We start from the raw sequence: 22,444 nt of genomic DNA on the forward strand, positions 1-22,444 counted from the left end.
CAGTTACAACGACAAAGCTGGCTTGTCCTGTACTCATGCTAAACTATCTGCTTGTCTCGTCATGCTCCCGAGCTGATTTGGTTTCCGGCGATCCATTGAACACCGGACGCGAGTCCACCACTCGCGTTGCTGTTGTCCTGTTGATGCAATCGGCATATATATATATATATATATATATATATATATATATATATATCCTTCGCATAATTACACCGTCCTTGACGAAGAATATAACCAATTAATAGCCTTGCATACCACCATGTGTTTCCAAAGCCTGAATTGTTGTCATCGCTGCTTGTGATCACAGCAAACACAGTACATCTTGTGACAAATCCCTCTCGGTTTCACTGAGAGCAGATAGCGCAACGGAAGAATAATGTGTGTACGAGGAGCATCGCAGGGAGATCGGAGACAGCAACTTGGGAACAGTTCCCGGGATGGACTTTGTGAGACAGTGTGGGACAGTACATTGTCCTGTGATTCGTTTTTTTTTAAATGTCCAGTGATTCATTCCATGATGCCTACTGGCTACTGGCTGTGGTTCCAGTCGGGTGCAGTGTACAGGTGGATATCGCAATCGCCAAAACCACGTTGGTACTACGCTGTTCTTTACCATATTTCAGGTTTTCATTTTTTTTTTCAGTTGTGCAAGACAGCAAGAGAAGAATGACAGTCCTCCTATATCGATCTTCGTCTAAGGTTCCTTTTTGGAGCTAGTATGCATACCCCCATGCCGGAAGAGATCGATGGCAACGAGATGGAGGAGCCATGGGGGCCATGCTATCATTACAAGATCACCATTGTGTAGAAGAGAATTAATGCATGTTGCTTGCAAGTAGGCAAAAAGTGAATCTGCTAGGGCTCCGGAAATGGTATGTAGGGCAACGCAACGCAAATGCTGGTGGTAGTTAACATCGGTTATCCATTGATCCCCGCACGCGGCACTTGGAGTCTTCGACGCTATTCTGTCTCTGACGACAACGCGTGGAAAAGAACACAGACCGCTTTAGAATTTGAACTGAACAGCTGAACTATCCACGGAAGGATCAAGGAAGCTTATGATTTTACTTTTGACCGGTGGTAGCTAGATTCTAGTTATCTGATACAGACACTTTACCAATGCGAGATTTTGCTGTCACGATCTGGATCACTCTCGTCTGTCGCTTCTCCCTTTAAGCGGGGCAAGTTGGTTGCTGTGCCGCGCGATGGGGCCGCCGGCGCCGGGCCATGTTCTTCTTCAGGTCCAAGTTGCAGTTGCAGGTGTGCGAATAAAGGAAACTTATGCAGCTTTCTAGATCAGAGCCACTACTGCGCTTACAATGAAACAAAGCCGCTGCCTTTTTGGCTCATTAGATTCTTCATCAGTTCCATGAATTCCGCCAGTGAGCAAGAGCTAAGCCAAATCCGGCACGAGCCTGCAGAAGCTATGCTCTCTCAGGCCGTGTCGCTCTCGTCGCAACCAAGCCTTCCTTCCCTGCCATCGTTAGGTCCCCGCGACCTAAACGTCAGCCCTTGCCACCACCAGTGCGTGGCCACCCTCAGAGACCACTCCTCCTACGTCTCGGCTCTCGCCCTCGACGGCCACTCGCTGTACAGCGCCTCGTCGGACGGCCGCATCAGGGTGTGGCCATTGGGCGACGCGAGCGGAAGGCAGGAACAGCAACGGGATGACGACGACGGTTGCAGGGCCACGGTCGTTGCCGCGTGCGACAGCTCTGTGAAGTGTCTTCTCGCCATGGGCAGCAACGGTCTCCTCCTCAGCTCCCACCAAGACGGCAAGATCATGGCGTGGCGGACCGACGGAAGGAAGGACGGGACCCCGCGCCTCGTTCGGCGCGCCGTCCTGCCAACCTGCGTGGACCGGCTGCGGACGTTCCTGCTCCCGTGGAGCTACGTGCAGGTCCGGCGGCACCGGTGGCTCACCTGGGTGCACCACGTGGACGCGGTCACCGCGCTCGCGGAGTCCCCGGACGGCGCACTCCTGTACTCGGCGTCGTGGGACCGGAGCCTCAAGGTGTGGCGGCTTCCGGGGTTCCGGTGCGTGGAGTCAATCGCGGCCGCGCACGACGACGCCATCAACGCGCTGGCCGTGTCGCCCGACGGGCACGTGTACACGGGCTCCGCCGACAAGAAGATCAAGGCGTGGAGGCGCCACCCGGAGCGGAGGAACAAGCACGTGCTCGTGCAGACGATGGAGCGCCACAGGTCGGCGGTGAACGCGCTCGCTCTAGGAGCCGACGGGAAGGTGCTCTACTCCGGCGCGTGCGACCGGTCGGTGGTGGTGTGGGAGCGGGCTGACGGCGGCGCCGGGAGCATGGAGGCCACTGGCACGCTCAGAGGGCACTCCCAGGCGATCCTGTGCCTGGCGGCGGCCGGGGACGTGGTGTGCAGCGGCTCCGCGGACAGGACGGTGAGGGTGTGGAGGAGGGGGGCGGAGAATACGGGGTACACTCGCCTGGCCGTCCTGGAAGGCCACGGCGCGCCTGTGAAGAGCCTAACTTTGGTGTACGGACGTGACAGCGGCTTGTTCAGCGGTTGGGGCGACCCAGAGGAAGGATCGTCCGGTGGTGGTGGTGGCGGCGGCGGCCATTGTGCTATTGTTTGCAGTGGCGCGTTGGACGGCGAGGTGAAGATTTGGAGCGTATTGTTTCCAGTTCTCTTGTAGACAGTATACTGCTGCATGAGCATGAATCATGATGCCGAATGGCTGCGTGTTTAAACATTGAAATTAGCGTTAGGGGATTTGCTACACCTGTTCATTGGAAAAAACGACATCTATTTTAAAACATTGAGTTGCATACACATACTGGCTCAACAAAAAAAACTTAAACTAGCAGTGGAAGGTGAATAATTCAATTATATACTTAGTTTCAACACAAGATATATAAGTGAATTGCCCACGTGGCTACGTCTCTCCATCAACTGAAGCTTTTGAGTTGAACTATCAATGCATGCAATTCAATATGATATCAAAGCTAGAGGTTTAGAATTCCAATCCGGTAGGCACAATTAAATAAAATATTTGTTGACCGCTCATATTTCACTCAACGTGAGGGAGAGTGTTGTAGTATAAGTGAGGCACCGTTTAGATGCGAAAATTTTTGGCTTTTGGCTACTGTAGCACTTTCGTTTGTATTTGACAAAAATTGTCCAATTATGGACTATTTAGGCTTAAAAGATTCGTCTCGCCGATTACGGGCAAACTGTGCAATTAGTTATTCTTTTTACCTACATTTAATGCTCCATGCATGTGCCGTAAGATTTGATGTGACGGGAAATCTTGAAAATTTTTGGATTTTGGGTGGGATCTAAACAGGGCCTGAATTGCCCACCTCTCTCTAAACAAAGAAGTCTTAGCAGATTTTACTAAGAGTAGCAGTACATAATAAATTAGAGACATAACTGATTTATTGTCCCCTATGTGACCCAAAACCTCACAACCATAATGAATTAGATATTAGAGCCTTAATTGTTTTATTGCCCGATTCGTGATCCAATTTCACGACACACACCAATACAAGTTAGAATAGAACGTCTAAATACGGTACATAGTCTGATTCCAAAACGTATTCGAATAACTTACGTATATATTTGATAACTAATTAAATAAATATTTATTTGGTACAGTATATAAATGTTAGTATTTTTCATATAAATTTGGTTAAATGTGAAATTGTTTGACTTCTCGAAAAATAAGAGTTGTATTTTTTTGGACGGACGGAGTAAGTCAAACTGCTCTAGTTTTGAGCAAGTTTATAAAAAAATACACCAATATCAACAGATCAAATTAGCTTCATTAAATCTAGCATGAAACACACTCCAGTAATACATTTTTTTTTATATTGTATATGTTAATCAATATATTTTTCAATAAGAAGATATTACTTGAAAACTGATTGCTGGTTACTAATAGGCCTAGCGATAGTGTCGACACCTTACACGAGTGATGCAGCCATGAAAGCTTGATGGCTTACATGTGCAATGCTGCCTCAAGCTTCGATGTCAACTGGTCTAAAGTTCATATTTTACTAGCATTTTAAATATATATACACATACATAAGCTATATGTTTCTAAAGTATAGGATGTAATATTTATTTATGTTTGTAGTTTTGAAGGTTTGACCAGATTCTGTGAATGTACTCCCTCCATATTCTTTTATGAGGCGCACATCATATCAAGATTCAAATTTAAAATCTTCAATCAATAGTTTAGCTAATATTTTTTTAACTATTATAATACAAACTTGCTACGACTAGATTTGTAATCAAATATACTATCAAATTATCATAAGTTAAAAAAACTATATAAAATAAAATAAATAATTGATCAGAGTGTAATTTGGAGACTGTCCCATATCAAGTTGTGCCTTGTCAACGAAAACACGGTAGTATTATTTTTGTGAAACCATACATATCTAATTGTATCACTCTCAAATTCAAACTCAATATATAAAAAACTATTTTGTAGTCGAAGTTTGCAATTAACTTAAAACAACTTCAAGACGTCACTTATTGTGACTGAATGGTGGTGGGATATTTTGCAAGAAGCTTGGTCAGCTAATGGTGATATCATTGATCGTTTTTTTTTTTTTTTTGAGAAACATATCATGGATCGTGCTTGATGTGCATTTCGGACTCACGCAAGCACCAGCCAAAGCCGGGCCCAACTCTTCTGACTCTGGCAACAGGTTCCTGCCTTCCTGGGCCTACCGGCTGGCTGGCCTCAAACGGAGCACACTGTATGCTACCAACGCCGCAGGGGTCTCTCCTGGCACCATGATTTTCTTTCCGAGCGGGCTGTTGCTTGCGGAAAAATACAGATCTGGCTGCAGTCTTGACAACCCCCCTACCTCGCCAATTGCCATGCTACAGTACAGTCATACAGATGGTCCAGCTATATCACTACATTGCAATCTCTGCATGCATGTGAGCTCATTTCAGTCTCAATCAGGAGACAAATGGAGATTCACTTAATGGTGACAGTGCGGCCCTGGAAGAACACTCTTTGCCTATCAGGACATTACAAGCTGGCATATCATTTTTTTTCACATCAAATGTCACTCATACCTGGATGCTTGATGATACTTGCGCGTTTAAATGCAGAGGCATTCTGTTTTGGAGACTTTGCGTTGTGTTCTTCCACAGACATAGCAGATATGCATTTTCGTCCAGGATATATTTTTTAAAAAAAACATATCACCCAGGAAGATTTTACCATCTCAAATACCCACCATGCCAATCCCCATGTGCATGCATATCCAGTGGCCTACAGAGTAGCCTGAAATCCTATGGAGTTGGATTCGTCTGTTGCTGCCATTGCCAGCTACCACTGCGCTGTGCAAGCTCATTGGAGCGTTTGTTTTATCCCATTTGCCTGCATGCGATTGGCAGATTGTTCGGCCGGTCTATAAGTCGCTCGTGCTGATTATTATAGTTGATTTATTGAGAGAGAAAAATAATGTATTATGGCTGATAAAATCGGCTTATAATGACAGCCGAACAGAGCTATCTGGCTAGTTGTGGGTCACACTGATGGTCAATCATTTGCCCTGATTGCTTGGCTGATAAACCATGACTGAAAGTACTATTGACTAATTTACTGTGAGAGAAAAATATTGTTCATTGACTGAAAAAATACGACTTATAAGCAAGCCATCAGTAGGATTCACGATAGATTGTGATCTGCCGTTCAGCCAATTTTGGTTGTAATCTGACAAATTCTACAGACAAGCAGTGGGCCCTTGCATCCTCTATGCAGCTAAGCATACCTGCTGTGTGTTTATCAGATTTATCTGTGCTGCATTATGCTTGCAAAATATCATCCTCAGCTTAGGGCCTGGATACAAGAGCTAATCACTAGCTAGTTAAAAATTAGTTCAAATTAGCTCTAGTGCATTCAAACATGAGGGCTAATAGGTCGGCTAATTTTTTAGACAAATCTTAACATGTTTCTGAAACACTTGCAACATGTGCAACATCCTGTCGATCTATTTTTACAACATCAAGATGAAACAACTGCAGCATACATCTGAAATGTTCTGAAACATTGGAAATATACATATGCAACATAGGAGAAGGAAAGGCCGAGGCAGCAGCCGAGAAATCGGGCTTCGAATTGCACCATGGCAAGCACCGCGGATCTGTGTCGGGATCCGACAGCTAGAACATGGCCGGTGACTCGCGGGAGTGGTAGACGGGTACCTCTGCGGAGCTGCCCCGAACCTCGTGGAGCACGACCTTGTCAAGGTTGTTGACGCCCTTGCAGTGCCTGACGGGCACGGCCTCCTGCTTCTCCTCGCCCGCCGACGACGGCGACGCCGAGGCCGATAGGTTGTCTTTCCGCTTCCGTCGGACCAAGCCGCAGCGAGCACCGCACGCCGAGGCCGAGCGGAACGGAGCAGTGGAGGTGGAGGGAGGGAGAGGAAGTGGAGAGAGGCAGGTAGACAGATGGGCCGCCTCTAGGGGGATTTTCGGACAGCGCAACTATGCGTGCGTGTTTTTTTTAGAGAGAGCGGATGAGTGAACGAGGACGAGCCGCATCTGGACAGGACGGACGCCCGTGAGCCAGTATTATCGAATATTTAATCCAACTAGTAACTAGTTCTAACTCATCCAAACTAATCCTTATCTGAGGGCACATTGTGGATTTCTATTGCATAGCTGGGACACCTGTAGGCTGCTAGGAAAATTGAACGCCCACTTTTCCTTCTCTGGGAGTTTAACTGTTAACCGCCCTTTTTGTAAGTCATGTTCGTTTGTAACGTTGAACATGGTGTCAGTGAAAGAAGTAGAGCGCGCAGTTCAGATACAGTTGCTTTAGACATTTGAGCATGAGCAGACATTCAGCCTTTTACCCCTTTCCTTCCACAGAAAAGGACCCATTTGTGTGCCCTTAAATCTGGCTTAATCCGCTTCCTTTTTTCATCCGAAACCGTGTTTTTCTCTCACAAATTCCTCCAGAATTCCTTCAAGCGAACAGGCCTGGAGGAATTTGGATGGTTTGGAGGAATGCTGGAGGAATTTGTGAGAGAAAAATACTGTTCCGGATGAAAAAAGAAGCGGATCAAGCCGGGTTTAAGGACACGCGAACGGGGCCATTTTACTGGTCCTTGTTTTGTTTTGGAAGGGAAGAAAGGCATAGTGAACTAAGTGTAGCTCATTTAGTTAGATTATTTATTATAGTAGAACCTGTCCTTGGATTCGAGTCCTTCACTCAGCACGATAGGGGTGTTCATATTCTTTTTTGATTTATTTCAGGATTAGTGACACTATTCTTTTTCAGTGGTAGATGAAATGTCAATCAAATGCTTAAAATTTTAAGATTTAGGAGGGCTTGTAGTATCAGGCCGTCGATTTCGGTCACCTCTGGCTGTTAGGATTGATGCCTGGCGGGTGACTACTCGCCTCTTTGAAAAGTGCTCAATGGGGTAAGATATGTGTACGTGCATCGCAAGAGTGGTGAATGTGTGGCTATGTGCATATATACATGAGAGTGTGTTAAAACATCGTACATGGTGCAATAAATTATTTGAAGCTAATTCCACTAATCCTGACAAAAAGAGTCGAAGTACTATATTTAGAAATCCATAATCTCCTAGAAGTGTTTTGATTTTAGATTCTTTTCAAGAAACGTTTAGGACGATGAATCAGAATCACTTTATAAAAACATTTTACTAGTTAACTAGATTTATGATCCATGAGAAAATATAAATTTCTTAAAAAATATATTTAAAATTTCATTTTTTTGTGGGCAAGTAGCGACTTAAATACAACCCATATTAACTTGGTGCACATCTAAAGAAAATATAATTGTTAGCAAAGACGTAGATAGAGAAACAAAAGTGATTCTCCTGCCAAATCAGTCTTTTGCTGTTTGAATCCAGCAATGTAAAACCCATAAATGTTTCAGAATGATTCTAATGGGAGCGTTTCTCGAGTCCACCGTTTGGAATCGATTCTTGTGTTCTAGACTAAAAACCAAAACGTTTCGGAGTTCCAAACACGTCCTAAGATTTAAACGAGTTTATATGAGGTATACATGTATTTACTTTCTTTCTTTTAAATAAAACTATAAAAAAATTGTTATATCTACCAAGGAAAACAATAATACGTACAAAAGACCAAGACCAAAGACTTGACATAAATTAAACAATCTACTTACTTTGACCAGGTGCAAAGGTGCATGAGGCACCAGTAAACAACCTGTTCGTTTGGCTGTGGCTTGTTGTAAACGATCGTAAATTTTCAGACGGAATAATATTTTTCTCTCACACAAATCAACCAACAGTACTTCTTCACGAACCAGCCAACCGAACAGGCTGAAAGACTATTCTCTCACACTTCGATGACCAGATAGCCGAGTTCAATGCCCCTTGACCCCACCTACCAGTGAATGATCACACACCCATTTGACTGGTACTCCGTACAGTTTAACGGTTAAACCTCTGGGGCGGCAAAGACGGCGACGCGGTAACCGGCAGTCCCGGTACACGGGTACAGTACTGCTCGAGCGGAGGACCGCACCGTCACTGTCTTTTGGGCCCGCTTGTCGGAACCTAATTTAATTCGTCCGTCTCTCTCGTTCGCGTCTCCCTCCCTCGTGTCCCCCACCCATCTCGTCGGTCTCCTCGCTCCTCTTTCTCCCCCGCCTCGCCACCCCGAATTAGAAGGAGCTCCGAATCTACCGGACCGAGCTCGCCCGCTGGCCTCCCCGAGGGCGAAGCCCTATCGGCTGCCGCTCCCCGTTGACAGGGAGCTCAGCCCCGCCACCGCCGCGGCTGCGGCGGGTGGACGTGACCCGAGCTCCTCGCCGCCGCTGATAAGATCCGAAGGGTTCCTAGACTTTTTGTGGCGGGAGGCAACTGGTTCCGTCGGGTGGCCCGGTGAGCATGGCGGGGCCCAAGTTTGGGTCGTTCAAGGCGGAAAAGGGGGATTCAGCGGCGGCTGCCGGCGCGGCGGCGCAGAGGAGGGACCCATACGAGGTGCTCGGGGTGGGGCGTAATGCTACTGAGCAGGTGATCAAGAGCGCCTTTCGCCGCATGGCACTCAAGTAAGTATTGTCTGCAATGCTCTTGGTTCGCGTGCTCTTATTTTATTTTGCTCAGAGGGAAGGACTGTGTTCAATTTCTTTTTGTAGATTAGTTCGCATTTTGTGCTTATTTTGTTCCAAGTAGGAGTAGCTGTATATCGTTTGCTTATCTTGAATAAATTCCTCTCCTTTTGGAACCACATAAAGACCAGTATTAGGTAGCTTCTGAATCATGCATTATATTGGAACCAAAAACAAGGCTCTGTCTTGCAAAGAAAAGAAAAAACAAGGCTCAGTTTAGACTGTTTAGCTATCTCGTTTATTGATAAATTGATGGAGACAGTACAACTGTTTGAGTATTTATATATCTGGTAAAAATTGTTCTGCAGGTACCATCCAGATAAGAATTCAGACGACCCTGTTGCCTCAGAGAAGTTTCAAGAAGCCACATTCTCCTATAACATCCTGTCAGATCCAGATAAGAGGCGCCAGTATGATGCATCAGGGTTTGAGGTGATTGATGACATGGTTGAGCAGTTTGAGCTGACTGTTTTTTCATGTGACTAATGCTTTTGTTACTGTTCAGGCCATTGAAGCAGATAGTCAGGAACTGGAGCTGGACCTATCAAGTCTCAATACTGTAAATACAGTGTTTGCTGCTCTGTTTAGGTAGCTTAAAGATGATATATCTGCTATTCTGCTTTACTCGATATTATTTGCCTCATTATGTAATGTAATATATTTGTGCAGCAAACTAGGTGTACCAATCAAGACCACTGTCTCGGCAACAGTTTTAGAGGAGGCATTGAATGGATCAGTAGAGATTTCTCAGCTTCAGCTGGGCAAATCTCTATGTAGGAAGGTTGGCAAATGCTTCTTTTTGTTCTTTATCTGTTCATTTTTCTTACCAGTGAGTAAACTTTGGTATTTATACACATGTTGGCAGGTAGAAAAGCAGTCAGCTCACTTTTATTCTGTGGACATAACAGATAAAGAAGCCAAAATGGGCTTAGTTTGTAGAGTTCATTCAACTTCTAAAAGTAAATTTAAGGTTTGTTGCCAACTTACTATTCATCCATCTTCTATGACCGTTTGACCATATAACTCCTATGTTACATCAGTTATTGTGTTTCAGTTCTAAATGTCACATTCCACTAATAAATGTTGTCCTTTTTTTTGTACAGAACTGACCATGTAACTTGATTATGTTAGTTAACTGATAAACATCGTCTTCTTTTAATTGTAGTGTTCCATAAGCAACCTATTTTGTTCTTATTTACTGAATATAAGTCTACCTTTTTAGTGGAAAATATTATTTCACTTCCATTGTTATTAAATTACGATATTTGATAAACGATCACTGATTCTCTTTAGTTGTTGATCTTGTCGCAGCGTAGAACGTTTAAATAAACCAAGCACTCGATATATTGTGTAATTGCAGCAAAACAAGTTTGTTGACACTTCTCTTTTCAGCTGTTGTATTTTGAGCTTGAGGACAATGGTGGATTAAGCCTTGCTTTACAGGTATGCATGTGTGTAGCCAGCTTATCATTTTTGTTAGTACATATGAAAAAAGAAGAAGACAAAGTTCTATTGGTTACTGGCTTATCACCTGCCATTCTGCCAAGCATATGACGCCAAAAATGTGAAAACAAATATTTTCGTGCCAAGTTTAGATCTTGTTGATTTGGCAACCTTGAGGGCACAGCCAAGTAGCTACAGCGCACTGACTGCCATAACTGTAGTATGTTAGTATCAATAATGCTTTGTTTATCACTGTAGATGTGTTTGGCATCTGTTTATTCTAAAATATAGCTGATGTGGTATTGTGGTTGAAGCAAGTCCCCTCAACATGATTTATGACAGTTCAGTAATATACTAATATCGTTGGCTGGGGAATTTCTCATCCTGACATTATAAGTTAATTTTGTGTTTTTTTTAGCTCAATCTCACAAGATAAGTGTTCAATTGGATAACCTGTAGGAAATATTTCTGTGGTATATATAAATCTGAATATATTCCTTAGCATTATGTACAATCCATCTAGAAGCCTTTATTGGTCCAGAAATATTACCAAGGGTCTCAAGCGTACACTTTATCCTGCATAGTCTCCCACAGTCCCACTCTCCCAGGGGATGAACTGTGTGTACCTTGACTTCATTATTAAATGTTCTGTTATCCATCTAGAAGCTTTTTTTTTCTCTCGAAAACGCAGGAGAGCTGCAGTTCATTATATTAAGAAGAAAATCCATCTAGAAGCTTTTAACTATAAATTTATCAGATCACTGAGATGGGCAAATGGCTGCTACCACACCACTTCTCTCCATATTGAACAGTTAAGTAATTAGCTTAAGGAATCTGATTGTGAGCACACCCTGAGCTGTTGTGAGATGCTGTCACAAAGGAAAAGGAAGTAATATCTGGCCCATCAATTCTTGATGCTGTGAGAGGATGTTACTTCCCCTTGGTATTAAAGCCAGTTCTTATTGAGAGAGATCACGCAGTTGCCTATGTATTTAGGGAGACTGTAGGAGTGTAGATGGGGTAGGAAACATATCAATCTACTGCACTTGAATTAATCTAGTGCAGTATTGATTCAGATATCATGTCTAGGGAACCAACCCAAGTAACTCAGTTGAGCCATTTTTGGTAAAGGGAACACAGAAACTATACAGATAGTATGTCATGGATGCACATTGGGCATCACAAGAGAATAAAACAGATGCATCATTTAGAAAGAGCATCATAGTTACTAACTTATTTCTGAAGTTATTGCCTTGTTTGTATTAAAGTATGCTGCTTGACAATGTTCTTGTATCCATAAGGGGATTTTGTGATCTTACCATGTTGTCTGAGCATGATTTCAGCTAACGTCTATTAGCCTAGTGCAGGAAGATAGTGCAAAAACTGGAAAAGTTACTTCTGCGGGGATGTTCTTTCTAGGCTTTCCTGTGTATCGATTTGAACAAAATAATTCAGTGAGTATACAAACTAATGCCTTTTGGGCTCTTTTTGTTTTTCTTTGTGTGTTTATTTTTACAAGCTCCCTATTACTACTAGGCTGCTGCTGCGAAGGATCCTGACAGTGCTTTCTTTAAAAGATTGGATGGCTTTCAACCTTGTGAAGTAAATGAACTGAAAGCAGGAACCCATTATTTTGCTGTATATGGTAATATCATTTTCTGTTGTACCATATCTAGGCATTTGTGACTATATTACAATTTACTGAAAATCAATCACTTTTCAGGTGACAATTTCTTCAAAAGTGCGAGCTATACTATTGAGATTGTATGTGCTGAACCCTTCTCTGATCAAAAGGAGAAGCTACGAAGCGTGGAGGCAAAGATAATTGCAAAACGATCTGAGCTGTCTAAATTTGAGTCTGAGTATCGGAAGGTATGCAGTTCCCTTTGACATATTTTATTTATGCAGGTTCTCCATCTATCATAAAGATTTAATGCTAAAACACATCACTAAATTGGAAGGTTTTGGCAAAGTTCACTGAGATGACTAGCAGATATGCTCAGGAAATGCAAACGGTATGTGCATTCATTAAACTGGCATTTGTGCTTCTCACTGTGGTCTGAACTTTCTATGTTTTCATGATAGATTGATGGGCTTCTAAAGGAAAGGAACGCAATTCATGCATCCTATACCAACAACCCAACTCTGCAGCGGAGTTCCAGTAGCAGCAAAGGGAAATCACCCTCTAAAGGGTCCAAAAGTGAGGATGACCAAACTGTAAAGAAGGAAAATAAATCGAAGAGCCAGCCAGTGGAGGGATCCAAAAGTGATGACGAGGGTCCCAAAAATAAAAAGGAAAAAAAGCCTAAAGATCGGATTCGAAGGAAGAAGTGGTTCAATATTCATTTGAAAGTGGACAAGAGAAGGCCCTGCTGATAACTGCAATGTACCATGTAACTGTATTTTTTTGGTGGGTGGGTGGGGGTTGGGAAGATCTATCTCTCAGTATTCACTTGTTCTTCTGTTCTTAATTTTTAGGTGTTCCCTAGATCTCTGCTCCAAGCAAAAGGAAGGAATTCCCATTTGACGTCCAGGAAGATGCAGCATTTCATTTTGTCGATGATTCCCGTGATCATATTCATACCCATTTTGTTTCCTGAAAAGTCAGGAACCTTGCCAGTTTCAGAAATGGTGTAAAGAAATGTACCACGTAGTTTTGGGACCCTAGTCGGATACTGTTGTATTTATCTCAAGTTGGACAGTTAATGATGAATGTACAATAGGGATCTTAGTAGTGTGCTGTCCAGAATGGCAGAATCCAATTCAGATTTGTTCAATTTGTTTGATGATGTCTGTGTTGACATTACTGTCCAACTTGGCTCTGAACCATCCGATCTAAACTACTGATCCTGTATTCCATGAGGCAGTCTAGCAATGTACGACGCTGGTTGAAACCTGTGCGTCGTGCTTCATGAAGGAACAAGGTTTTGATGATTCGTGCTGTTTCAAACACCGAATGAACACATTGTTACAACTCTACATATTAGGAGAGCCATTTGAACCAGTATGCTCCCTGGTTGTGTGAGCTTGGTATTCTCCTAGGCTAGTCACAAATTCAGGTATCGCATGATGAAGTGAGAGAATTTGTACCCCTCCCCCTAGTTGAGAATGATTAGTTTATCCGGTGTGTTGTGCCGTAGACCAAACCGCGCTTTCATGGTGTGCTGGAGACAAAATCAACTCTGACCATGTGTTCCGCACAAAATCAAGCTTTGGCACATCCCACGGACAAATTGTCCAACAAAGAATGTTGGCTTCCTTTCCCTTCTAGCATTAGATACAGATACAGGTCCATAGTTGGTCTGTAATTGTGATAGGCGTAATTTCCTGGTAAAGTCAGTGCTAGATTAAGTGAAACTGATAGACTGATGTTTCCGATCGATTTTGTTCAGGGTTACCTTAAGGCCCTCCACTGTGTGCAATCGATGCCCAAAAATGAATGGGTTTCACGGTGATCAAATGGGCATCGGACTCTGAAGCTGCAATGTTTGAAAAAGTTGGCACCAAAGCCATTAGTATATGTGGGGACTGCAAGAAATAAAATAACTCCATCTTCTGAATCTTATGTTTGGAGCAACAAAGACTAGCAATAGTTTCGGACCAGAACTAAATATCTTTTTTAAGATTCGGCACCGGTACCTCTATTTGCTTCGCTCCTAGTTTTGCTGGCACCACTCCGAATTAGCATCGCTGGTTACAGTGTGTTTGAAGTGATGCCTCAATTTTCTCACTTCTCTTTAGGCATCACTCCGAACACACTATGGAGGGCCTCATGAGCGAGAAGTTGTATTAAATTTTTAGTGGGTCGTTCATGTACTAGAGTTATCTTGTCTTTGCACCCTAATAGTGTGATTTTCTGATCCTCGTTTTTAAAACTAGGAATTACACCTATTTTTATATTTCCTTTTCTAATAAACCTGCTAAAAAGATCCGACGATTCAAATTTGTACGGCTTCCCACTTCCCAGGCACAACACAAATCGATAGCATTTGGTATTTGCTAAATGTAGTAACGACCACCCAGGACGAGAGACACACGTTACAAGCAGCACAGCGACCGTTTTCCACCCTTTACAACTCCTGTTCTTCGGTTGTGTCCACCGCAAACGTCTCCCCGCCACTCCCTCGCCTCCGTTCGCCCCCCTCCATTGCCTCCAAGAACGGCCGCTCCTCGCATTTCTTGGACCTGCACACCCACGCTTCCAAAAGTTAGGAGGGGAACCCATCAGCCAAGAGCTATCCATACGCACAGCGATGCACCAGCACGAGATACCAGCCATCATGCGCCTGTCCCTCCTCCTCCTCCTCGTGGCCGCCCTCTCGGCGCGCGCCGCGGCGCAGCTGCCGGCGCCGGCGGGCGGCGCCGTGGGCGCTCTGAAGCCGGACTTCTACAGCCAGTCGTGCCCGCGCGCGGAGCGGATCATCGCGGAGGTGATGCAGACGAAGCAGATGGCGAACCCGACGACGGCCGCGGGCGTGCTCCGCGTCTTCTTCCACGACTGCTTCGTCAGCGGGTGCGACGCGTCGGTGCTGATCGCGTCCACCCAGTTCCAGAAGTCGGAGCACGACGCGGAGATCAACCACTCCCTCCCCGGGGACGCCTTCGACGCCGTGGTGCGCGCCAAGCTGGCCCTGGAGCTGGAGTGCCCCGGGGTGGTGTCCTGCGCCGACATCCTCGCGCTGGCGTCGGGCGTGCTGATCACCATGACCGGCGGGCCCCGCTACCCGATCCCGCTGGGGCGCAAGGACTCGCTGTCGTCGTCGCCCACGGCGCCCGACATCGAGCTGCCCCACTCCAACTTCACCATGGACCGCCTCATCCAGATGTTCGGCGCCAAGGGGTTCACGGTGCAGGAGCTGGTGGCGCTGTCGGGCGCCCACACGCTGGGCTTCTCCCACTGCAAGGAGTTCGCCGACCGGCTCTACAACTTCCGCAACCAGGGCGGGAAGCCGGAGCCGTTCGACCCCAGCATGAACCCGTCCTACGCCAGGGGGCTGCAGGACGTGTGCAAGGACTACCTCAAGGACCCCACCATCGCCGCCTTCAACGACATCATGACGCCCGGCAAGTTCGACAACATGTACTTCGTCAACCTGGAGCGCGGCCTCGGCCTGCTCAGCACCGACGAGGAGCTGTGGACGGACCCGCGCACCAAGCCCCTCGTGCAGCTCTACGCCTCCAACCCCACCGCCTTCTTCACCGACTTCGGCCGCGCCATGGAGAAGCTCAGCTTGTTCGGCGTCAAGACCGGCGCCGACGGCGAGGTCAGGCGGCGCTGCGACGCCTACAACAGCGGCCCCGCCATCCCAGGCGCCTTCGGCGGCGGCGCCATGCCCAAGATGTAACGCTGCGCGTGGCACGACGACGGCGCGCGCACGTGTTTGTCTGCCGATCGATCGACGGCCGAGCTGTGTGTGGCACGACGACGACGCGTTGCTCCAGGACCTCTCTGCTCCTCCTGCGGCGGTCACGATGGTATTAACATTTTGTGTGGAAATGTGATATGTTTCCTGCTCGATCAAGTTATTTATTCCTAATCTGTGTGCTGCGGAAAAAAAAAGGAACTTTGAAATGTTGCTAATTGCTAGTATAAATTAATTCGTTTTTTTTTTTGTCCTTTGATCGTCTTGCCAGTTTATTCATCATCATGTATATAACTCACGCAGATTATCACATTGTTTTCTCATGATTTTTTTGCTAAATAAATGTTGCGAAACAGACCGTTTTTTTTTTTGAATTTCAAACAGACCATTTTTTAATTTGTGACATTTGGTGGACAAGGACACAGGCCACGGCAGCATGTCTGCGCGCTTGTGATTGGCTAGTCCCGTGGGCGTGCACGTCATAGATGATCTGGTTCTGAAGCCGGCAAATTGTTTTAGTGCGCGCCGCCTTGCGTACATTGCTATGTGTACACAGGGTTTCATTTCATGATTTGGGGAAAGCAAAATTAAGCGCAGCATAAATATTACATGAAACTTTATAAAATTGTTAGTTCTTTAAAAAATAGATACAATAACTTAAAAATAAGTAAAAACAACCGAATATAAAAAACGAACCTTACATGAAGTTCAATTGATTCACGTAATTTTCTTTTCAAGGAAGTTTTCTTATCTAGGTTTAGAGGGAGATCATTGGCAACAAATGAACCTAGCGGTGGAGGTAGACATAGAGGTGACCAATCATACGCAAGAGAAAGGACCTTAAATAGATGGTGTGAAATGGTGAAACCGGTTAATATGGCGCAGATTGCGGTAGACTCAAACAAAAGCAACACTACTATTAAAAGAGCATGCAAGCAGGAAGTGATCATTGATGGTAACAATGTGAAGTGCACAAAGAAACTTGATAGGAGATCTAACGAGCTGTAATGCCCGATGACCATAGCTTTGTGATTGATACATTAAAAGAAGGATAACAGTTAATATTAGCATGTTTCATATGAAAAAAACATGCATAAAGACTATACGACAGGGCAATGGATCACACCTAAGTCGAGAAACGATGCGAGCGATATGTATAAAAAGAAATAATGGTATAAAATTGTTGGATTTATCACCTAGATAAATTTGTTCTCATGCTTAATTTGTCACCCAAGTGGCCACCTAATATTCTCCTGCACGCTCCCATCTCCTTGTGTTGCCTTCCCTAGACTTGCTATACACATGTGTAAATCATGTACTTTTGAACATCAGTGAATTAATCTGTTAACATAGTGTTCCGGGCTCACAATTTCTACAAGCTCATAAAAAACAAGAGGCATCGGTGGCACTGCAGGGACAACATAAGGGGGCTTCCTAGCAAATACCGCTACGCTCTCGATCAGACCCGTCTGAACTCTCAACTTCTGAGGCGAACCCGATCCCCACCAGCCCAGCCCGGCTAGCCTTCTTCATCGTCCCTTGTTACCCGCACTGCGGGAAGCCTCCATGCGATCCCCTGGGCCGTGCCTCCCAGCGCCGGCGCGGCTCGTCGTGGCTGCCCTCCTCCTCGCGGCTCTCACCGGGGGCGCCGTCGGTGCCGATGGGTACGGGCGAGCGAGGAGGCTGCACATGAAGAACAAGGTCCTGGAGATGTGAGTACTCAGCTGCCATGTGCTTCATCCCTCCCGTCTTCGCCGTTCGCAATATTTCTTCTGACGGATCTTGTTGTGGGCGCCTTGGGTGGTGTATCCAGCGCTGTCTACGTGATGCTGTAAACACAAAGGCTAGCTCTTCTAATTTGACGAGTTCTGAACTGAAGTCGTGAAACGAATCCTTACAAGTTAACATTTGACGAGTACAATGCTAATCTATTTCGATTTGTTGGGTCAAATGTTAACATTTCGAGCTCACGTGTCTTTGGCCTAGGATTGGGGTGACACACCTCGGAACAAAAGTTCTATGCCAACGTGGTTGGCAAAATCTGACAGCACTTTGAGCTTTAGCCTCTAGTAGCACTATTATTTGACGTTCTTTTGTTCTTTCTTCGATGATTAGCTTCTTCTGAAATGAGTTGACTTTAAAGTTCTTCCAAATTGATGTTATTAAAGATCAAGAGACTGTAGAAGTTGGTCAACTTGACATCTTCAGTTTTATGCTTCCAAGGCAGAGCACTGTTGCATACCCTCTCGCGAAATCTATCTTCATGGATCATCGATGCTATTACAATGGTATGTGATAGGCTGGCACATTTAGTGTTGTCAGTCAAGATTCTAGGGCATCGAACATGCCTGATGAAAGGATCCAACATATCCTAGCCACTTTAAAGGTGCTAACATTTGTATTGTTGCCGCTATCAAGATCCAGTGCTGTAAGTAATGACCCACAAAGGCGTGTGACAGGGTGGCCATGCGTTAAGACCTATCTAGGAAGCCTGGCCTCTTATAGGCCTTAGCTTCATTGCCATGTTTAAATATGTTCTGGTATTGATATACTTCCATTCCTTTCAGGTTTTACCATGCCTATGACAACTACATGACTTATGCATTCCCTGTATGTCAGCAGCCACTTTACTTTTGTTCAATTGGTCATTGACTAGCACGAGCTAATGTTCTTTCTTGATACCTTTTCAGCATGATGAATTGAAGCCTCTTACTAAAAGTTTCACGGACTCACTTAGTGAGCTTGGCAACTTAAATGTATTAAAGTATTGACAACTTTAAGGATTTTAGTTTGTATTATATAAGCTTAAGGTACCACAACTTAATGTTACCCTTTATTCCTTTTTTTTAGCTTGAACACTTGCCACAGGATTATAGTGGATCCGCATTGACACTAGTTGAGTCATTATCAAGGTACACTTTATGAAGTTGTAATGTTTCTAGTTTCTTTGTGCTTTGAGATTTATATTGTCCATTGTTGTTCAAGATGTAAACTTTTGTATTTTTCTTTAGTACACTTCTATTCATAAGATTGGTATGTGATGCCTCTCTGTTTGGCTCATGCAGTCTTGTTGTCTTAGGTAACCTCACAGAGTTTGAGAGAGGAGTTCTCTGGCTTTCAGAAAATCTGACATTTGATGTTGATGCTCGGATTAATCTTTTTGAGGTAATGCTATTTGATTATTTTCACTGTTACCACACAGGATTTCAAGAACCAAAGCAGCCTTTTCTCATTGTTCTTTTTTTTTCTCTATTCAGTGTAACATAAGACTTCTTGGGGGGCTTATTTCTGCTCATATTCTTGCAAAAGACTACAGCAGCCAGTTTAAACATGGACTGTATCAGGATCGATTACTACATCTTGCTGACAGTTTAGGCAATCGTTTTCTACCGGCATTTGAGACACCTACTGGATTGCCATATGCATGGATTAATCTTAAGGTTCATATACCAACTTTGTCTTTTCTCAGACTTTAAAAGCCTAAATTATTGTATGCATCGATCAATCGTAAGGTTCCCTTTACAACCTGTGTGAAATAAGACAAAAGCTTTGAAATCGTATGGCCACTTGAATAACCTCATTTGTTGTTTGTACAAATCTGTGTACATTCAACAGGTCAAACTGAGAAAGGATCTTCTTCAAAGAGTTACCACATTTGTCTGAAAGCAGACTTCAACAAACCTTAAGTTTTTTCTCCAATAATTTTTGGAAAGGACCTGTGTATAGTTATTAAGACAAGCATGCTCATTCGGCACAATGTTAACATCTATCAATGTTTACCTTAGGACAACTGGGACATTGCTTGCTAACAGCTAAAATGATAAGAGTGACAAATATAAGCATGCTATGGTAGAATGAAGAACCACTGAATGATTACTTTATTTGGAAAACTCAAAGTTCACATGTATTAGAAATCTGGTACTATTACTTGTCAATTGGCATAGCTTTTGACCTTATGTTTGTTAAAATATTTTTGTTGATCATACAACAACCTTTTTCAGTACGGAGTGATGGAAAATGAAACAACTGAAACAAGCACATCAGGGTGTGGTAGGTGGAAGAAATTTGGGTTCGCCATTTCTAGGTATAAATGCATATTCCGTTGTGGTTGTTGCTTACTAATCTACATGCTTACAGGTTCCCTTATACTTGAAATGGGTGTATTGTCACGTTTGACTGGTGATTCTAGATACGAAGCTGCAGCTCTTCGTGCTCTCCGCAAGTTATGGAGCATGAGAAGTTCACTGAATCTAGTAGGCACAACACTAGATGTTTTAACTGGCAAGTGGATTGAGTATTCATCCGGAATTGGTGCTGGTAAAACTATCAATACTTACCCATGTGATTTATTGATCATGTGCTTATGTGATGTGTTTGTAGCATTATTAGAGAATATGCTGTTCTGTTGCCTTCACTGTTACATTTTAGCATCTTCATTTCTAAAAACAGATAATTATTGTCACTTCGTGAAATGTCTAATTGGAAAATATACCTTTTAAGGCATAATAGTGATTTCTAGTAACATGATTGCAGGTGTTGATTCATTTTATGAGTATCTGATTAAAGCATATATTCTTTTCGGAAGTGACGAGTACTGGGATATGTTTCATTCAGCTTATCTTGCAGTGCAGAAGTACTTCCGACATGGTCCATGGTGAACAATTCTTCCTGCACTTCATTTCACCCACCTTGTCAGTCTCAGGAGTATGCTTGTATTGAAATAGTAATGATTGTTAACTCTACAGGTATCATGAGGCTGATATGAGGACTGGAGAAGCAACACACTGGCAGCTAACTAGCCTTCAGGCCTTTTGGCCAGGTCTTCAGGTTTGCTGAACTCCATGGATTACTTTTGGATGATACTTTTTTATTGTTTGCTTAGTTCTACTATAATGAACAGACACTGCTGGGAGACGTAACTGCTGCAAATCTATCACACCGTGAGTTTTACAATATATGGCAAAGATTTGGTGTGCTACCTGAAAGGTATACTGTTTTCATCCAAGTTTTCGTTAATGGAAAACTAAAGTACACACGTCTAATAAGACAAAACTATTTCAGTTAGAGATGAAGCATAATCTTTCAAAAAAAAAAAGAGATGAAGCATAATCTAGATACATGCATTGATGTATGTTTTATATTTTATAGATATCTTTTGGACTATGGAATGTTGCATCCTACAGAGAAGTACTATCCCTTGCGTCCTGAGTTTGCTGAGTCAACATTTTATCTTTATCAAGCTACTAAAGGTGCACCCAACAGACCCCAGAAGAATATATTCGTTTTATCTTTATCTAGCTCTCGAAGGGCGGGCCGGGTGCAAGCGGTAGGGTCTTACCGCCTGTGACCGGAAGGTCCCGGGTTTGAGTCGCGGTCTCTTCGCATTGCACAGGCGAGGGTAAGGCTTGCCACTAACACCCTTCCCCAGACCCCGCACAGTGCGGGAGCTCTCTGCACTGGGTACGCCCTTTTTTTGTGTTCATCTAGGTTTCCTGTCCTCTTGAGCTCATCATATATGACTTGTTCTTTGTAATCATGCCATTTTCTTATTGTAGAATTTTTCTTTTTTCTTCTCCATTCCCAGATTTCTGAATCACTTCTCTTATAGATCCTTGGTACCTAGAAGTGGGTGAAGCTATTGTTGGATCACTTAATTACTATACTAAAGTGGATGGAGGTTTTGCTAGCGTCAAAGATGTTTCAACAATGAAACTTGAAGATCATCAGCACAGCTTCTTTCTTTCAGAAACGTAAGCTAACAGTCTTCCTCTTGTTTGTTTGAAGCAGTTGGCAGGAAAATACTTCGTGCACATCAGAAAGTCTCTCTTTTTCTTGACTCAATGGTGGGGCACGAACCCCACATCGATAACTCAGTTACTTAACATGCTAATTAATAACTTGCAGGTGCAAATATCTTTTTCTTCTGTATGATGATTCATTCTTGAGGAATCAAAATTACATATTTACAACAGAGGGGCACCCCCTTCCAATAAGAAGCACATGGCATGAGAAATTTCCTGCAGCATATGTTCCCAGCAATTGGACATTTGTTAAGGTGCCTTTTCTTCTTTCAGGCTCCATCCCTTAAGTTCTCCTTTCATGAGTATTGGTCTTCAGATTAGTTGATCTAGGAAAATATTGGCATTGCATATGACACCAAGAACCTCTGCAGGATGAGATCCAACCAATTCGCGTGAGCGCATTATCGTCTCAAGTTTGTCCGGAGACAATTTTCTGGAAAAGCATTGGCACCCCATGGGAGAGTGCGTGTCATGTACCAGATGCACACGCTAGCCACAGATGCAGGACTGATGATGACTGTGGTATAGAAGCAATAACATGCAAGAAGAGGACCTGCAGTATGGCTGGCTACTGCGGCTTATGGCTGGTGATTTATTAGCATCTCAATATCGGGAGGCCATATTGTTTTGCCATTACGGGAGGATTAAAATAGCCTCGGCCTATAACTGTAAAATAGAGTAGTGGGATAGCATGGCGCATTTCAGTCATTCAAATTTGCCTTTCTGAA

At 43.9% G+C, this 22,444-nt stretch overlaps 4 protein-coding genes across 5 annotated transcripts; all 4 read left to right on the forward strand.

Annotated features, from left to right (window-relative positions):
* The first annotated feature begins 1,080 nt into the window (after positions 1-1,080).
* On the forward strand, positions 1,081-2,771 carry LOC136474763 (protein JINGUBANG-like). Its single transcript, XM_066472317.1, has one exon. The coding sequence runs from the start codon at positions 1,370-1,372 to the stop codon at positions 2,663-2,665; it is 1,296 nt and encodes a 431-aa protein (XP_066328414.1). The 5' UTR covers positions 1,081-1,369; the 3' UTR covers positions 2,666-2,771.
* A 5,831-nt stretch (positions 2,772-8,602) lies between these two features.
* Positions 8,603-14,691, forward strand: LOC136478059 (chaperone protein dnaJ 16-like). The gene is made up of 12 exons (XM_066476382.1): positions 8,603-9,049; positions 9,418-9,541; positions 9,615-9,697; positions 9,779-9,890; positions 9,975-10,079; positions 10,502-10,552; positions 11,920-12,006; positions 12,089-12,197; positions 12,276-12,424; positions 12,514-12,567; positions 12,638-12,938; positions 13,031-14,691. Exons 1-11 carry the CDS (start codon positions 8,889-8,891, stop codon positions 12,926-12,928), a joined length of 1,326 nt encoding a protein of 441 aa, XP_066332479.1. The 5' UTR covers positions 8,603-8,888; the 3' UTR covers positions 12,929-12,938; positions 13,031-14,691.
* Positions 14,571-16,220, forward strand: LOC136478060 (uncharacterized; the record flags this gene model as incomplete). Its single annotated transcript, XM_066476383.1, has 1 exon — positions 14,571-16,220. A coding segment is annotated over one exon (1,464 nt), but the record flags the coding sequence as incomplete, so codon positions are not given.
* A 1,163-nt stretch (positions 16,221-17,383) lies between these two features.
* LOC136474764 (alpha-mannosidase I MNS5-like) lies at positions 17,384-22,444 on the forward strand. 2 transcript variants are annotated; one of them, XM_066472321.1, is made up of 15 exons: positions 17,384-17,627; positions 18,483-18,525; positions 18,606-18,671; positions 18,766-18,827; positions 18,981-19,080; positions 19,173-19,355; positions 19,917-19,999; positions 20,105-20,232; positions 20,449-20,569; positions 20,661-20,742; positions 20,816-20,901; positions 21,064-21,164; positions 21,524-21,665; positions 21,820-21,970; positions 22,088-22,444. In XM_066472321.1, the coding sequence occupies exons 1-15, from the start codon at positions 17,482-17,484 to the stop codon at positions 22,313-22,315; spliced, it is 1,722 nt and encodes a 573-aa protein (XP_066328418.1). In that variant the 5' UTR covers positions 17,384-17,481; the 3' UTR covers positions 22,316-22,444. The 2 variants fall into 2 exon arrangements, with proteins under 2 accessions (XP_066328418.1, XP_066328415.1); XM_066472318.1 differs by having other exon boundaries at positions 17,385-17,627; positions 19,917-19,965; positions 20,053-20,232.

The sequence above is a fragment of the Miscanthus floridulus genome, chromosome 8 (assembly GCF_019320115.1).
Source record: "Miscanthus floridulus cultivar M001 chromosome 8, ASM1932011v1, whole genome shotgun sequence".
NCBI classification, from domain to species: domain Eukaryota; kingdom Viridiplantae; phylum Streptophyta; class Magnoliopsida; order Poales; family Poaceae; genus Miscanthus; species Miscanthus floridulus.

Bases quoted from the DNA above. Each gene is read 5' to 3' on its own strand.
- LOC136474763 (XM_066472317.1), top strand. From the start codon at position 1,370: ATGAATTCCGCCAGTGAGCAAGAGCTAAGCCAAATCCGGCACGAGCCT.
- LOC136478059 (XM_066476382.1), top strand. From the start codon at position 8,889: ATGGCGGGGCCCAAGTTTGGGTCGTTCAAGGCGGAAAAGGGGGATTCA. The intron at 9,698-9,778 runs GTAGCTTAAAGA...ATATTTGTGCAG, and splicing joins GTGTTTGCTGCTCTGTTTAG to CAAACTAGGTGTACCAATCA. The intron at 10,080-10,501 runs GTTTGTTGCCAA...TTCTCTTTTCAG, and splicing joins CTTCTAAAAGTAAATTTAAG to CTGTTGTATTTTGAGCTTGA.
- LOC136474764 (XM_066472318.1), top strand. From the start codon at position 17,482: ATGCGATCCCCTGGGCCGTGCCTCCCAGCGCCGGCGCGGCTCGTCGTG. The intron at 17,628-18,482 runs GTGAGTACTCAG...CATTCCTTTCAG, and splicing joins AAGAACAAGGTCCTGGAGAT to GTTTTACCATGCCTATGACA. The intron at 19,356-19,916 runs GTTCATATACCA...AACCTTTTTCAG, and splicing joins ATGCATGGATTAATCTTAAG to TACGGAGTGATGGAAAATGA.